Raw genomic sequence first — 16,003 nt, 5'->3', positions numbered from 1 at the left:
GATTTACTCGCTGTCGTGTTTTTTCTTCTTTTTTTTTACATTTGCCTCGCATTGTGCTAAGAGGCCAGCCGAGGAGGAAACAAAAAATTCACGGCAACCGATGTTCTGAATATTGTTTATTTACTGTCGAGTCACTCCAAATCAATGCAGATGTGGTATGAAAAAAAAAACCCGTGGGTGCTAAAAGAATGGGGATAGAACGTGTTAACAAACAATTAGGGTGTAAGAGCAGAATGTTGCAGCCCGCTGATAACTTTCCATTCCCCCGAACACCTAATAATCTCATACTGGCCTCTCGGTGACCGGAGCCCTGAGCCAGGGTGTCCTGGGGGACCCTCGGTGGTAGCTATTAAACAGCGGTGCAGGCAAAAGTGTTGGTCTGTGTTTCTCTGGTCACCTATGAACCGTAAAAGTCTCTTCTAAAAAAAATGTTTAAAAAAAGATACTGGGAGCCCGTGGAGTAAACACATTTCTGCACAGTTCTGAATGAGTCAAAAACATCTTTCACTTGGTTGCGTAAGACATTCCACTAATGTCATCTATCTGAAATAAAAGCTTCAATATGATTTCTTTTTGGAGCATAAGGTAGGAACGGTCGGACTTTGGCAATATTTCATCTGTTTTGGTCAACTTCTTTTTTTTGATGTGTACATAAAACCATACACAATTATTCATTACATATCAAACTAAATCGACTATGCATTACACAGGGGGGAAAAGCCTCTTCTCCTATTTTGATTACGGCTCTCTAATTCGGTAGCAAACACCAACAACAGCATCCAGACAAAGTTAAAAGACCGGCTGGTGAAGAAATGGTAACACCTCGCTGCCGTTCATAGAGCCCGGTCTTCTTCTAGGGAGTTGGTGGAGACCAGAACGGAGCTGAAAGGAGCCTCAACACTCGCCCTACATTCGTGAGACGGAAAAAAAAACACACAGAGCTTCAAATGAATGCTAATGTCGCTGCTCCGTGTGTGAGAAGACATGCCGTTTTGCTTTAAAAAAATATATATATATTTTAAGGGCCGTGCGTGTTTGTTCTTCTGCTTAAAATTAAAAAATATATGAAATTACAGCCATTAAAAGAGGAAACACATCATTGTGATAAAATAAGGCACAGCACTACAAATCAAAAAATCTGTCATATAGACAGTCTGACAAACACCATTTTTCAAAACTGTTAGTGCCGCTAGTGTTTGTGCACACGTGAACCCTCAAATGTGCTCTGCAGTGCAACATGTGCCACTGATGCAATTCCGTGAACTGATTACAGGACATATTAAAAGACTCGCCACACACACCGAGGAGATGAATTCTGAGTTAATTTCAAAGACCACGTTCACTGTAGGATATCTTAGAGAGAGGGTTCATATCCCTCTCTCTCTCTCTCTCTCTCTCTGATGTTATTAGAAGCCTAGAGCCAACGGTGCCACAGAGCGAGGACAATCAAGTCCGTCCCAAAAGTAATAGCTTCTTCTTGACTTAATTAAGAAACTCACTCTGCATTCCATGTAAGCATGGTGGGGGGTGGGGGGTGTACATATGTGGCAGAGCCTTTTTTGTGCATAATGGAATCTGTAATCCACAAAGTCAGTTTCGAGTCTGAAGAAGAAGAAAAAAAGAAGCACTTTGTGAATATTTTTTGCATGTTGAGCTGCAATAGAGTGGTGTGTGATTGAGCAGATGTGTGATGGTCTAGGGTTCGGTGGTTCCACATTGCGGCGCAAAGAGCTGGAGAAATACACAACGAATTGAAGGATCGTCAGAAGAAAAATGGGATATTCAAAATGATGCTTATACTCTGGAACCAAAGAGAGAATGGGAAAGTCTTGTCTGGAGCCCGTGTCTGCATCCCCAGAGGCACCACGCTCACTTGAAGTACAAGTTAAACACACAAAAGAAGTTGTGCATCCTAGAAAAACCGGGGATACTCATGCGAAGGGCAGATAAGAAGTTTGTTTAAATGGTTTAAAGAAAACGCTACAGTAGTTGTTGAAAGAGAATAATATTGACAACAGAAATAGAAAAATGTTCGCTGAGCTTTGCTTCTCCTCTTCAGCATCAGAAAGACTCCCAGCCTCAAGCTGCCCAGGGTTAAAGTTAGTCCACCATTGTTTGAATGCAGCTCCACTGCAACACTTGCAGGTAAAAGAAGTCAGATTCTATAAAGGTCTATGAGAAAACAACTTATTTCTTGATTTATTCCCTCAGTAAACATTAAGTTGTTCAGTCTCAATCGCTAGTTTTTAAGTCGTCTTCCATACAGAATGATATTCATTTGGTAAATGATGGTCCTATTCAGAGTAAAATAGATGGTAAAGCAGGGTATGCTTTAGGGCGGGGCTACCTTGTGATTGACAGGTCGCCATCGTCCATACTGGGAGTCGTCTGTGTGTTTTTCTCTGATAACGTTGACCTTTTTTTTTTTTTACAGTGTGTTTTCAGTTTATGAAAGTTGATTGTGACCTTTTGTTTGCCTACAAACACCTTACTCAGCGTTCTATATAGCTCCGCCCTCTCGTGTCACCAAAAAAAAACCAAGATGGCGACGGCCAAAATGTCAAACTCGAGGCTGCAAAACTGAAGATACACAAAACAATGGGTATCGTCATGGTGACTACATCCACTTCTCATGCACAGCCTCTGGTTGCACTATATTTACACCCGTGAGCTGCACATATTCATCAGAAGATCAATATTTTGATTTCCTGTAAATCCTCGTGCAGTCCACTTGGCAGCAATAATCCATTCATACTGCCAACGATCATAAAATATATATATTAAAATCAACTGAGAAGTTCCAATACTGATGGTCCTAAAATCCAACTTGATTTAAGACCCTATAAAATCCCCATGTAAGTGTCAAGTAAAGATCCAACCAGGTATTATAATAATATTGTAGGTCTCTTTGTCCTTTTACTGCTTACTTTCAGAAATTGATTAATGGATGAATTTGAAAGTGGGAGGTATATATCTTGCTGGGGAAGCAAAGGTGAGGTCACATGTGTCTATAAAGCATCATTTTAATAAACATAAAAGCCTTTTCTGATCAGTAATCTGAAATCCTAGAAATGTACAGTTTGATCTGTTCATTAATCACAAGCCTATTAAGAGACATTAGTACGAGCTATGAGCTGGAAGAGACATCAAATATGTCAATAATATTTTAACTACTGCAGCATTCAAACTGACAAATGGAGAAAACAACAGATGCATGAAGGACAAGGGGCGGTTGTTTCCCGACATTGGCGGTAAAGTAAGTATTTTACCACCTGGTGCCAAACACTGTGAAATGTGGCACGCAGTGCTGCAAAGAGTTCACTAAATAAATGTAAACATTATTGAGATTAGGCTGCCAGATGCAACAGAGGTGGGGGCCGTGCCAGCATATATATAGTCTTATTATAGGTGCGTGCATCTCATGCCGCCGGGTGACAAGACGGAGTCATTCCTCTAATGTAACCGAGCTGGGAGAAGTATGGAATGCATTGGGTCCTATTTTTAGCTTTGTGTCCCGAGAGACTGCGGCATATGATTTATTACAGTAGATACAGTAAGATGCTTTAAGATATCCATGAAAAGAAGGCAGACCGGAGCTGTTAAGTGCTCGGTTGACATGGGAGGGGGAGGGTGAGGGGGGGGGGGGACCACGGGAGAGAAAGCAAGAACAAACAGGGATAATTACAGCGGCATCCATTAAGTCCCCAAATTATTACTGTAGATGAGCATGCCCTGAATGTTACAGCCGAATTAGCAAAATGCATTACGCAGCTCTAGTATCACGAGGGGAGGGGGGGGGGGGGGGGGTTCTGAAACCACCATCTCCATAGCCACTTCAACTCCATCCGTGTGGAGGGTCTCCCCATTTTGAGTGTCATCCCAAACTAATTAGTGGGAAGTGGTTACCACCCTTTCCGAACTCGCTCCGTACAAGTGCAACTTCTGTCGTACAGATGTTAACACAACTTCAGGCGAATACATCCAGAACCTGTAATTGTACCTCACATCTTAAAGAAGGGTGCTTTATTCAGCTGCGAGTGTGACTGCAAAGGACTTTAATGCCTCATTGAGTGAGGAGGGCCCGGTTTAAAAAAAAAAAAAACACTCAGAGTAGATACGATGCCAACCTTCCCTCATTTTGGTTTCTTGGCACGAAGCCTGTAAAAGTCGGACGGCATCTGGCATTCTGAGAAATAAGTCTGAGGATTGTCGGTCGCCGTGTAAAGAAGAGCAAGAATGAAACAATAAAAAGAGTTTAATTACAGAAAGCACATAAAGTAAGTCATCTTAATTGATATATATATATATATATATATATATATATATATATATATATATATATATAGCACAAAAAGTTGTCAGATGATAGGACCCAAAGAATTTGACAGAAAGACGACATGGTACAAGTTTATGTCACAAAAAGTAGATTATAAAAAAAGCCCCCAAAAAAGATTTTCTTTTAGTTATTAGAAGTACTCAACTCTATGTTGAAAAGATAATCCTAAAAACAGATTTGATAAGGGATTAAGATTTGACAAATAGGTTTGGACCATAATTTGATGTCATCCTACCCAAACAGCTGGTGTATTCACTGTACTCGCAAGTATAAAAGAGTATGTCTGTTGCAGCGGTGGGATCGGTGGTCATAACACCGGCAGGAGATGGATTATTAGTGTGAGCAGCAGCAGTGGAGGCTGCGTTCACGTTCGCATTAGCAGCCAGTTTGTGATTATAATCTCCGGTGTCAGAACGGGAGCCTGCAAGGGATACAAAGCCAAAGAGAGAGAGAGAGAGAGAGCTGGAGCTGTATCACCTGGAGAGTAATGAATTTCTCCACTACGGAGCCAGATGGCTAGGGGACGTGGACGAGGCCCGATACTTGGCGCTATTTATTTTGGCGAGCCCTTTAGGTGCGCCCGCGAATGCGATCCGAGAACAGGAAGGAGCGGCCCGGGGGGGGAGGAGGGGGGACTTTATGGGCCGGGCTGACACACAGACAGATTAGCTGTGTTAGCTGGGCCTATCTGCGCCTAGCAGGTGTGCTTAAAACGAGCCACTGGCGTGTGTGTGTGTGTGTGTAAAGAGTGAGAGAAGGGAGCAGGAGGCGGGTACAGTATCAGATTTTTAAAACGATTAGTCGGGCCGTTGCCCTCCTGACACGCTGACATTGTGTCATTCATTTTGGCTTGTAGGCACCGGAGGCCTGTTCACGCACGGGCCACGACACGGGCCAAGTGTCTGCAATGCGGTGGGACTGACATCGCTTTAACTCTGCCGTCGCTGTCCTCGCCGTGCAACACATACACACACACACACACACACACACCCCTGAGTCCACACAGACAGATTGAAATGCACACACACGCACACACAGATGCCCACAGGCGTATACGCACACATACGAACGCACACAAAAAGGCGTTGGATTGGACAGCTGCTGCACCTTTACTCAACAGAGGGGATCATTCATGACCTCTCATCTTCTTAAATATATATATAAGTGTGTATATATATATATGTATTAATTATATATGTGTATATATATGTATATAAACACTCTGAAATATAGGTATAAGTATGTTTTAAGACCGCACATTAGGCTGGTGTTCTTATCTCAAAAGAACCTTGCTATCCATGAAGGTGATTTGGTGGATATTTATTGGACAGCTGTATAAAAGTGGATGTGAGAGAGAGAGATGTGCTGTTATCTTTATTGGATCCCGCTGTGCCTCAATGACAGCCTCACTATAGCCACCCTGTGTCTGATGTTGCAGCTACAACCCTGCTTAAAAAAAACAACCTCTGAGGCTATGCCAAGAGTCACAACAGCCAAACAGAAATTTAATTTAAGAATCCAGTCATATAGGTGTGTGTGTGTGTGGGTGAAATGACATTTTGGCTGCCATCATTACTTCAAAGGTACTGTTTGAAGGCTAAGACGTGGTTGAAAGGTTACTATAGGGATACGGCTCGGTTAAAGGTTGGAGGTTTGGCATTTAGGGGGCTAGGGGGAATGCATTAGTGTCTACCTATTTTATAAATCAGTTCAATGTAGGAGGGATTGAGACGTGAATTATTCAGCTTTTTTTTCACATGATGGTCGGACGCTGCATCAAGAGGGAAAGGTACGAACACAAAGCCTCACACCACCCCTTGACCCCCTCATCACACACTGCGTGTCGGGGTTGTAGTGCGGTAGCCACGTATCTTAACCATGCAACATGGTATGCAGAACATAGAATAGTAAAACTAGTACAGGGATCTAAGGCAGGCTGCTGTGCGTAACATGTACAGACTATTACAGGATACTTGTTAAATGTGCAAAATTCAAAATACAGAGCCTAAACAGAATCAAAGAGGTATTTGCACCAAAAAAAAGCAGCTCTGAATTCTATACAGAGACCCTTTTTAATGTTAAAACAAAACCCCTGTTAAAAGAGTTAATGTGAGTAAAGGTGAGTGGTATTGCTTATGAATTTATCCTTCACTCGTAAGAGCCTTCAAATGTCACAGAGTGCTCCAGTGTGCGATCCAGTAACGGGAAACGACTTGACCTTCGATATCCCTCTAGTGCGCTCCGATGTAGGCAGAACTGGTTTGGCCTTCCCCTCGGAGATGTTAAAGCTTTAACATCCGACGTCTTTTAGTGATTCTCGTAGCTGCTTCTAATTCCTGTTGATGGCGTGGTTGTGTTGCTTCTGTTTTGCTCTCAGGTGTCTCTTGGAAATAAGATCTTTGCTTAAAAAAGTAGCCTAATATTATCTTATATCTAGTTGGTATTTCCAGAAAAAGGTGCGTTACGGTTGACATTGTAAAACATTAGTTAATACCTGTGCAAAAGGTTCTAGACCAGATGACCTATTTACCCTATCATGAGTTATCACGCGCAGGTTGCAATGCACGTGTTGCACCAACAGATGTTGTGCACGTGTGCTTCTGTTCTTTGTTCTCTTAAGAATGAATGAAGTGGTGCCCTTGCTTTCATGAAAAGGAAATTGCTAGTGACCCTGCTGTTGCAACGGTGGGCTGCAGACATGAAAACATACTAGGGAAGTAAGTGTGTGTGTGGAGGGGTAAAGAAACAGATGAATGGGATGGAAAACAGATGGACCAGCACCGAAGGAATGAGTGTTTTTTGACCTTTCGTTTACTGAGGGATTGTTTGCTGAGCATGCCTAGGGGGTGTTCGGAAAAGACTTCTTTTTTCTTGTATTGTTAGGGAGGCTCCAAACTGAGGGGAACTGACCCAGAAGTATCTAACTGGCAGCCATGATAAAGGCTTGTAGAATTCTTTAAATGCTATGAAAAGGCGCTTCAGGGTTTGTTTTACTATCTCCGCTCGCCGAGGAGACGCAGCATCATCCTCCATGAAAGGAAAAGGAGATATAACCGTCCTGGAATCGTTTGGCAAGCCAGCTGTTGATAACCACGTGTCTCCCTCTCGTGAATTTGACAGTTTTATGTTTGATTAGAGTACATGTGTTTTTATTCAGAGCCGAGAGAAAATCTTGACATAAGTCTACATTACACAGTGTTTTACATAATGCACAAAGACTGTGACTGCGTATTCTTCAGAACCCCCCCTGGGTGTTTTCTGGCTTTACCCAACACGGATAACACCTGCGAGAAGTCTGCTTATTTTGATGTAATTGAGACCAGCAGTGAATTTGGGTGAAATTGTAAAGGTTTGTGTTTGTTTCTGGAGACCTCACAACCCTAGGTAATGTACATTAATTGTCTATCAATCTTCAAACTTTCTGAGTTGCTTTCAATGAAGGATTAAAAGTGTATTCCACGTCCTTCCTTTTATTAAAAAGCACTAAAAAGCGTTGTCAATAGAGGCAGTCAGACGGGGATGAGATGGTGCAAAGTCGGAATAATGCACTTTCATGAGATTTACTTTACTTTAAATGGCAACACACACTTGGCCACTTTGCAGAGCAATATGTCATGCCATGCCCTTTAGCACATGAGAATAAGCCATACAGACAGCAGAAGTACTCAAGTTAAAGTCTAGGCAGAGGACCAATCCAAGCAGCAAATGTGATCAAATTGTTACCTGTCTGGAGTGCTGGAGCTGGTAAATGGGACAGCGGTGCATCGTCGGCGTAATGAGGGAGCAGACGTCAAAACAGGAAACAATGGGCACTGGTGTTCTGACTTGTCGAACACTTCTGAAATGAAGACGCCGCAGCTTCTCTTGCGTCTTCCGTATTGATTATTTTCCAATTACTTTCAAGTCTAAGAGACATACAATAAATGTGTAAAAGTAATCTAGTCACATCATTGAGCCGCAGTATGAGAGATGTAGTATGTAGTGTATACGGCACAGTGTCTACGTCTAGTAATATATTTATGATCTCTAGAGAGGGAGAGAGATGTCAATGATTTCTGGGATAAAACACGTGTTTGAGGAATAGAACCACCTGAAGCTTCGTGTATGACTTTCTCTTTCGGATGGTTTGTTGGTGAACGGCTCCAGTGTGCTACCAATTACGGCACAGCCCGCCCCTTAAATAAATAAATTATCCAATCAGTTTTAAATGCAGAGCGTGAACATAATCTAAATATCAGCTACACGGTTTCAATTATCCCACCGCAGGCACAGACTGCTAGAGACAATTCCACAATTGGATGTCTTTCGCTGTCGGTTGCTCTAAAATACGTTCACACTCTTGAAATTACAGTAGCCACGCCCCTGGAGTCCATGTTTTAGTCCATTAGGACCATTTAGTGTCATCGTAGGTGAGACCCAGGGAGACATGTCACCTCCAATAATTTCATATAAATCATTTGTCTCCCTCAATTAAGTCCATCAAGTGTCCATGACAGGCTCTCCCCCTCCTGAAATATACAGTCTGGTGGAGAGAGCAGCCAACCAGCAGACCAGTGAGTTAATCACAGAGAGCATGTCACTCCATTCGCCACAGCCGATTGCTAATGTTCATTAACAAAATATGCTGTAAGGTGTAACTCATATGGATAATATTAGAAATGCAAAGACCTTGGCACACCAAATATGTCATTTTCCCACGATTAATCTGCGCTTCAACAGGTTTTTTTAAACTGCTGTTTTTTTTATCATGAATGATTTGATGTAGAGCGACATAAAAGCAAAACAATTTTTTTTGTATTCTTCGAAACAGAGACTCTGTTGTTCAAACCTAGATGACACAACTTTATAACTCCCTTCAACATTGACAAAGGCAGCGCTCCTTCTGTTATACCTTTTCGCAATACATGAACATGTGTAAATCTGTGAAGAGGCCTTTGGAGGCCTTTAAAGAGCTCCGGTCTCCATCTCTCTGGAAGCCCTTTCAGATATTCAACATTCAGATATACCACACCTTTTTTTTTCATCCAGCTCACCACAGCATGCGTGTGCATGTTAATTTATATTCTATTTAAGATGGGACAGTGCATATTAATTCACATGAGCACTTGAGCCCACGGATGTGTCTGATTCAACCATACAGGCTAATTATATTATCTGCAGTCCCTGGCAGGTTGATGGCATTACATGAGCAATGCAACATTCTGACCTGCGAGAGGTTTGATTTTAAAGTTTCAAAATGTATGGGAGGTGCCTCAACTAGAAATGGGGGGGGGGGGGGGGGGGGACCACAACAAGACCCCCAACTGACTGCCAATTGTTGCCTGTCACTATCAGTTATCCCACCTTCGCCGGGGTTAAGTGGCTCTGTTCTCCGTTTGCGAACTGCCACCCTTCGACACCGCCACTGACATCTCAAACACCGACCACTCGATACAGCTAATAAGCCTTTCTTTCTGCACGTGGAAACACCGTGTCCCCTACTTGCTGGCTTTATTCTCTAGTCCCGGTGCCTTTTGGTCTTTTATTCTCGCTCTCAAGGCCAATCAATAATCAGGGAGGCCGGTTCCTAGCACGGCTGCCTGGCTGGGTAGCAGACCGGCTGGCTGGCTGGCTGCCTGTCGATCTGCCACTCTGGGGGAATGTCATCCGTGAAGGACGCCATTACAGGCCGTCCCACGGGACTGTCACGCTTTTCACCCCCTCGAAAACATCGGCGTATTGCTTCACATGCATGTAGGGAGGGGAAGGAGGGAAGGGAAAGAAAGAGGGGACATGACATATCTGATGATCACAACGCATATGTTCTAACTTTTATAAATGCATTCAGCCATGTCGTAAATGTAACTTCTGCTTTTAGTATCTCTGCAACATGTTCGCCACATTATTGATGATTGCGTTATCAGTGTTTCGCTGTTTATTGTTAGCTCTGTGAGTTGTGCTGAAGGTAATTAATTTAGCAACAGATTGCGACGCCGGCAATGAAAAGCTTCCTGTTTTTCATGTGGAACAATTTGCAGATGTTCTGTTCAAGCTGTGAACTCAAAATGTTTTGCATTTTAACAAAGTAACTGCGATATTTCATTTGCACAGAGAAAATTTCTTTCAAATTCTTAGCTAATTTTTTTTAAGACCATTTTCTTCGGTTTATAGATCATATTTAACATGGAAAAAAACACAATGAAAGGCCTAAGCACACTATAGAGACCATTGTCCAATATGACACAAGTAACTGAGAATATAAATGTGCATCCATTAGTTACTTATGCCATTTTAGAGCTGTTTCCACTCTACCTTTCACATGGTTTCCAAAGCGTATCATAGGCAAATGACTACATGTCAAGGAATTGTGCAAATCATGCATAAATATTTTGGAAGTGTCTTCTTCTTGGATCGTTTTAAAGGAAAATAGTTTGAGGAATACCAGAGAGTTGAGTGTTTTCATTGAATTAACTCAATTAATAAATATCCACGGTATGTATTTAGTGGTTAGATACCACTACAGTGGTACTACTGTACCCAAGACCTCATTACAGTACAGTGGGCTGCGACCTTTTCAAGGTCCACCCAGGCACCATCACGACTCCACTATTACCCCGTCCAATCGGCACAAACATCAGCCACGCTTCATTTTTCATTCAATAATGCTTCAACGATCACTCATGCAACTCCTTATGGCTTAAGTGTGTGTGTGTGTGAGACGACCAGGTGGGGCCACTGTTTGCCGGCTCAGATAGCATCAGTTGTATATCACAGTTGGAGGGTATTTCTTCAGTGAGACAACACTGACGTTTCTATTTGATGAATAAGACATTTTGATTGACAACTGGTTCATCCAATCACCTGCCAAGTTTTTTTTGTTGTTGTTGCTTTTTAAAGTGCCTGCCTGTTTCCAAACAGCTACCAATAATGCATTCTGAGATAATTCAGTTTGACGAACAATCTGGGGTTTGTGTGTGTGTGTAGATCTTATCTTTTCTTATACTGTATTGGATGCCGTCGCCTAGGATTAAGGGCACTGAGTGTTTCATGTGTTTTAATCCTGTCTGATACATCGTCCCGCTTTTCCTTTCAAAACATATTTGATAAGTAGTAGTAAGTCAAAGGTACACTGCCAGCTGGCGATTCTGGATGGATACTACTGTAGGAGACATGGGGTTACACATTTTAATTTGGTAATGCCCGACGTTCCCCTGCTTATGTGGACTCACAAAGCGGAAGAACGATAATAAAATCGTGAATACTCCATCACCTGCACTAGTGATTGGATTCATCTCAGCGTTGATCTCCTGAGCACATTCAGCTCTTTGAAAAGTCTTCTGAGGACTTCAATGTTGCCGTTAGAAGTTCTGAAAGGGGCTCTGATTACATTTTGTTTTTTGTATTCTCATAAAATTATTAAGTGTTACATAAATGGCTGCTTTCTTTTTTACTTTTTTTTTTTTTTATCCCCACTTCAACCAAAGCGGCGACCTTTACACAAAAGGTGAAAAATCAGCGGATTCTTTTATTCCTTCCTCATTTTCCTTTTCGAGTAAGCAGAGTGAGAGAGAGAGAGAGAGATGAAAGAAGGAAAAACAGATATTGAAGTGGAGGGTTGTGTTATCCGGCGCCCGATGGTTTATTGATCCTCGCCGAGCCTTTCCCTCTTTCCCCTCTTCGCAGTAGGGGCGGAGTTAATCGGACGTTTTTTTTTTCTTCTTCCGCAGTGATTGACGTCTGCCTTCTAGTGAGCAATGTTTCCAAACTCGCGGTTTAAAAAAAAGACGGAAAAAAGACGTATTTCGACTCCCATCCTTCCCTGTTTTTTTTTTTTTAAATGACAACATTCTTTGAGCGCGTGCCGCGTCTCGAGTCCGACAGGTGACGAGCGTTAAGGTGAACAACCCACAATGCACTCTGACAACTCTGTCAACTAAAAAAAACTTTTTAAAAAGGGAGAGGACGACAAAATGCCATGGAACCGTGTCTGAAGGGAAAATCCTTTATGTTCCAAAATAAATATATATATATATATATAAAACACTGGTGTTGCAGAGCAAGTTCTTACAAAGACGCAGCAGTCTTGTTTGTGTGTCTTCTGAGTGCAGAATGTGTGGCACTGCAAGGCAAAATGCATCATATCACGACAAACCACATTGCATTGATATATTACGAGTTCCCTCTTCCTCTATTTTAAGTGTTCCTCACATGTGTTGTTACTTTAAGCTCATTGTGTCCCCGTGAACTGCAAAAAAGAAAGCTTCACAAAAGGGTTATGTTGCTGATGATTGACGGCATTGTTGAGTGAATCCATGTTGGTGTCGTAGTTATTTTTCCCCGTCACCCTTAGGGTGACTTTGTAATCCCTGTGTGGCGTGCGTTACGGTGCACGGTGTGCGTTACGGTGCACGGCGTGCGTTACGGTGCACGGTGTGCGTTACGGTGCACGGCGTGACGTACTCGTCGCCGTCGAGGTAAATCAAATCACCGTCGGTAAGCTGTTGAATTCCCACCTCCGCGTCGGATGATTACGCCCAACGTTGTATTTGAAATGATTGATTTTATCGGCTCGTGGTGATTTTAGTGGCGGTTGAGACGAGACTGTTGTGAAAAGAACAATATTTATTGTAGTTTTTGTGAAAAGAAGCGAAACATTCAGACAGTTGTTAATAAAAAAATAACAAAACGCTGGCAACAAGGAGTCTGATACCATAAATAAAGGTTGAAATGTGCTTGCAGACCACACCGCCTGTCACTCATCCCCCCCTCCTGCACATGTAACGCCATAGAGAGGAAAACGGGGCTCGTGGCGAAGAACTCAGCGGATGCCCCCAAAAAAATGGATTATGATTGTATTGCTTTCAGAACAGGGCTTCACCATCAACTAAAGGTCATCATAACGGGGGTTCAACTTACGTTTTTTGGCCCAATCGCGATATGTCCCTTAAAAACATTTAAAAAATCAAAAGGACAATCGAGAGGAAACATGATAAATACCTTCAAATAGTGGCTTTTGCGGAATATTATCTTTCCGCATGTATTTGTGGGCCTCGTTTATTGTTGTTAATTCATTTTGTTGACACCTTCACTGTAAGCTTTATCCGGGCGTGCCATGTTAGCGTAAATACTACATTCATTTGTTCCCATAAACGTCCGTGTAGCATGTGTACATGGAAAATATATTAAATCATCAAGTTGTTGCCACCGGAGTTTCCCCGAAGTAGCCCGACTAATGAGCACGTCTGCAGTTGTTAATGTGTTGCGTCGTCAATTATTTTGCTGATATTTGTCAAACGCTGAAGACGCCCCCCCCCCCCACACACACACACACATACACACTCAGCTGAGTGTGTGTGTGTGTGTGTGTGTGGCTGATACAGACGAGACGGGCAAGTTTCTCTAATGTCATCAGCCCAGCGGCAATTTATTAAAAAAAAAAATTGGGGGGAAAAAGTGCCAATTTTACCGGTTTCATGGCAGGTCAGACACAAAAAAGTTTTGTCGGCCCCCAAAAAACTCATTAGCCCCGCAGGTTGTGATTTTAAACGAAGGAATTTGGAATTAAAAATGGTGGACCTGATTAATTAATAATTGTTTAAACTACCCTCTTACAGGCTACAACTTTGATTAAGACCCCTCTGGTCATCACGTCCAACCGGTTGACATCCTCATCTCACTGGCTTCATCCCTGACCTAATTTAACCTCTCACATGGAAACTAATCCCCCAACAGCCAATTAGCAAGGGTTATTTAGGACCCCCGGAGCCCTATCAGCACCTAGCATCTCATAACCCACCACACACACACACACACACACACACACACAACTACCTCATACTGCTGATTAAGGAATCTGGGGACCTAGTCGAATAACCCGCCTCTCTTCACCCACCCATCACCCCCAAAACACACTGCGTATTATTAATCTCTCATTATCTCTTGATTGAGAAATCTTCAGTCCATTTGGATGTATCTTCCACGCACCATTAAAGGCCGACACAACATAGCGATCAGTAACAGCGTCGTCCATTAAATACAGCTGATTTTTAATCTCTGGAGCGTAAAGTTCTGGCTCATCACAGTTCATCCCGCGACTTAAAAAAACAACAACAACAAAAACAAATCTGTTTATGAGAAGCCCCGAGCGGACTCCATATTTCATTCGTAAAGCACACGGAAGAAAAGCGTCGGCAAGTCTGGAATTAATAAGAACATCATCAGCGGTGCAGATCGGACTCCCTGACCGACTGCACCGGTTGATGGATGACTGCCCGCCAACTGCGATCTCTGCATTTTATCATTTATCTTTCTTGTTTAAAAAAATAAATAAATAAAAGGAGCGTCAACAAGCGCATCAAAAAAAAAAAAAAAAACACCTCAAACTCCATTTTTTGTAAAAAAAAAAAAAAAAAATGTTGCATTTCCATATTTTCTCTTAAGCGACCGGCAGCCTCACTTATTAATCCCGGTAATAAGATCATCCATTAAGGTGCAACGCTGAGCAGAAGCTCGTACCGCCTCCCTCCCGCAGTCGGCCATCCGCGGGTTGTGATGAATCGCCGTGGGAGAAGCTCGGCTCTCCCCGACGACCACGTGGTATATTAATCACGACCCAACAGATTATTCACCCGTCCTCCATCCATCTTTCGTAGGGTCTGAACAAACAAAGTGCGCCGGCATTAATCCGCAAACCATCGATATGTTATGAGGCGCTCGTTACGGGCCCCCGGGTATATATATATCTGCTTGATGGGGGGCGGGGGGGGGGGATGATTTATTGTCTCGGGAATTAAAAAGAGCCAATAAAAAAAAAAAAAATAGGAGCTAATAGGAGAAAGTAATAGGCGTCTGGAAGACAGTGAGACGGATGAACGCTGTCACGCTGATTGTGTGGATGAGCGAAATGCATTCGTGAAGAAATAAATACAAATAAAAACATTACGTGTATTTTTTATTATTAATGATGACGACGACGACTAACGTGGAGTTTTCTCCCCCCCCCCCCCCCCAGCGTCTCCGACCGTCCCTCCGCTGCGCTCGGAGCACTTCAAGCCGTGCCACGAGAAGGACCTGGCCTACTGCCTGAACGGGGGCGAGTGCTTCGTCATCGAGACGCTCAGCGGGCCTCACAAGCACTGCAAGTAAGTGACCCGGGTCCGAGTGTAACGCTCAGGGTGTGTGTGTGTGTGTGTGTGTGTGTGTGCCCGAGAGATCGAGATCCGGTTGCCCCTTTTTTTTAAATATATTGATGAGATGGGATTTGATCTTTCTGCGCTGGATGACATCTTTAAATATCACTGGATCTTTATTATTCATCTGACTGTGAAAAAATAATCCTTAGATGCTGGATGGAAAGATTTTCTGCAGCTCTCCGTGTGTGTGTGTGTGTGTGTGTGTGTGTGTGTGTGTGTGTGTCATAGGCTTCGTTGTCCCAGATTCTAGAGTAGAGCTCATGGGCACTTAGCCTGTTCAATTGTGGGGGCCTTTTTTTCTTTTATTTTTTTTTTTATTTTTTTTTTACTAATTAAGTCCCAGAACAACTTCTTCCCCCAAAAAAATCTAACCGCGGGACTTCCACCCGACCTGTTTTTCAAAGAGCCAGTTTCGCCTCCCGCGGGGTACCAGCACACATCCGTCTGCGATACTGTGATGAGGATGATGATGATGATGATGATGATGATGATGATG

At 42.8% G+C, this 16,003-nt stretch overlaps 1 protein-coding gene across 1 annotated transcript in view; it reads left to right on the top strand.

Moving 5' to 3' along the window:
- LOC117744274 (pro-neuregulin-3, membrane-bound isoform) overlaps window positions 1-16,003 on the top strand; it is a 287,795-nt gene that overhangs the window by 160,277 nt on the left and 111,515 nt on the right. The window contains exon 2 of the mRNA XM_034552470.1: window positions 15,327-15,456. Within this exon, the coding sequence (XP_034408361.1) occupies window positions 15,327-15,456 (130 nt within the window). The remainder of the gene's footprint in view (window positions 1-15,326; window positions 15,457-16,003) is intronic.

The sequence above is a fragment of the Cyclopterus lumpus genome, chromosome 15, assembly GCF_009769545.1.
Source record: "Cyclopterus lumpus isolate fCycLum1 chromosome 15, fCycLum1.pri, whole genome shotgun sequence".
NCBI lineage: Eukaryota > Metazoa > Chordata > Actinopteri > Perciformes > Cyclopteridae > Cyclopterus > Cyclopterus lumpus.
The sequence above is the reverse complement of the archived record's forward strand: the minus strand, read 5'-3'. Positions and strand labels throughout refer to the sequence as shown.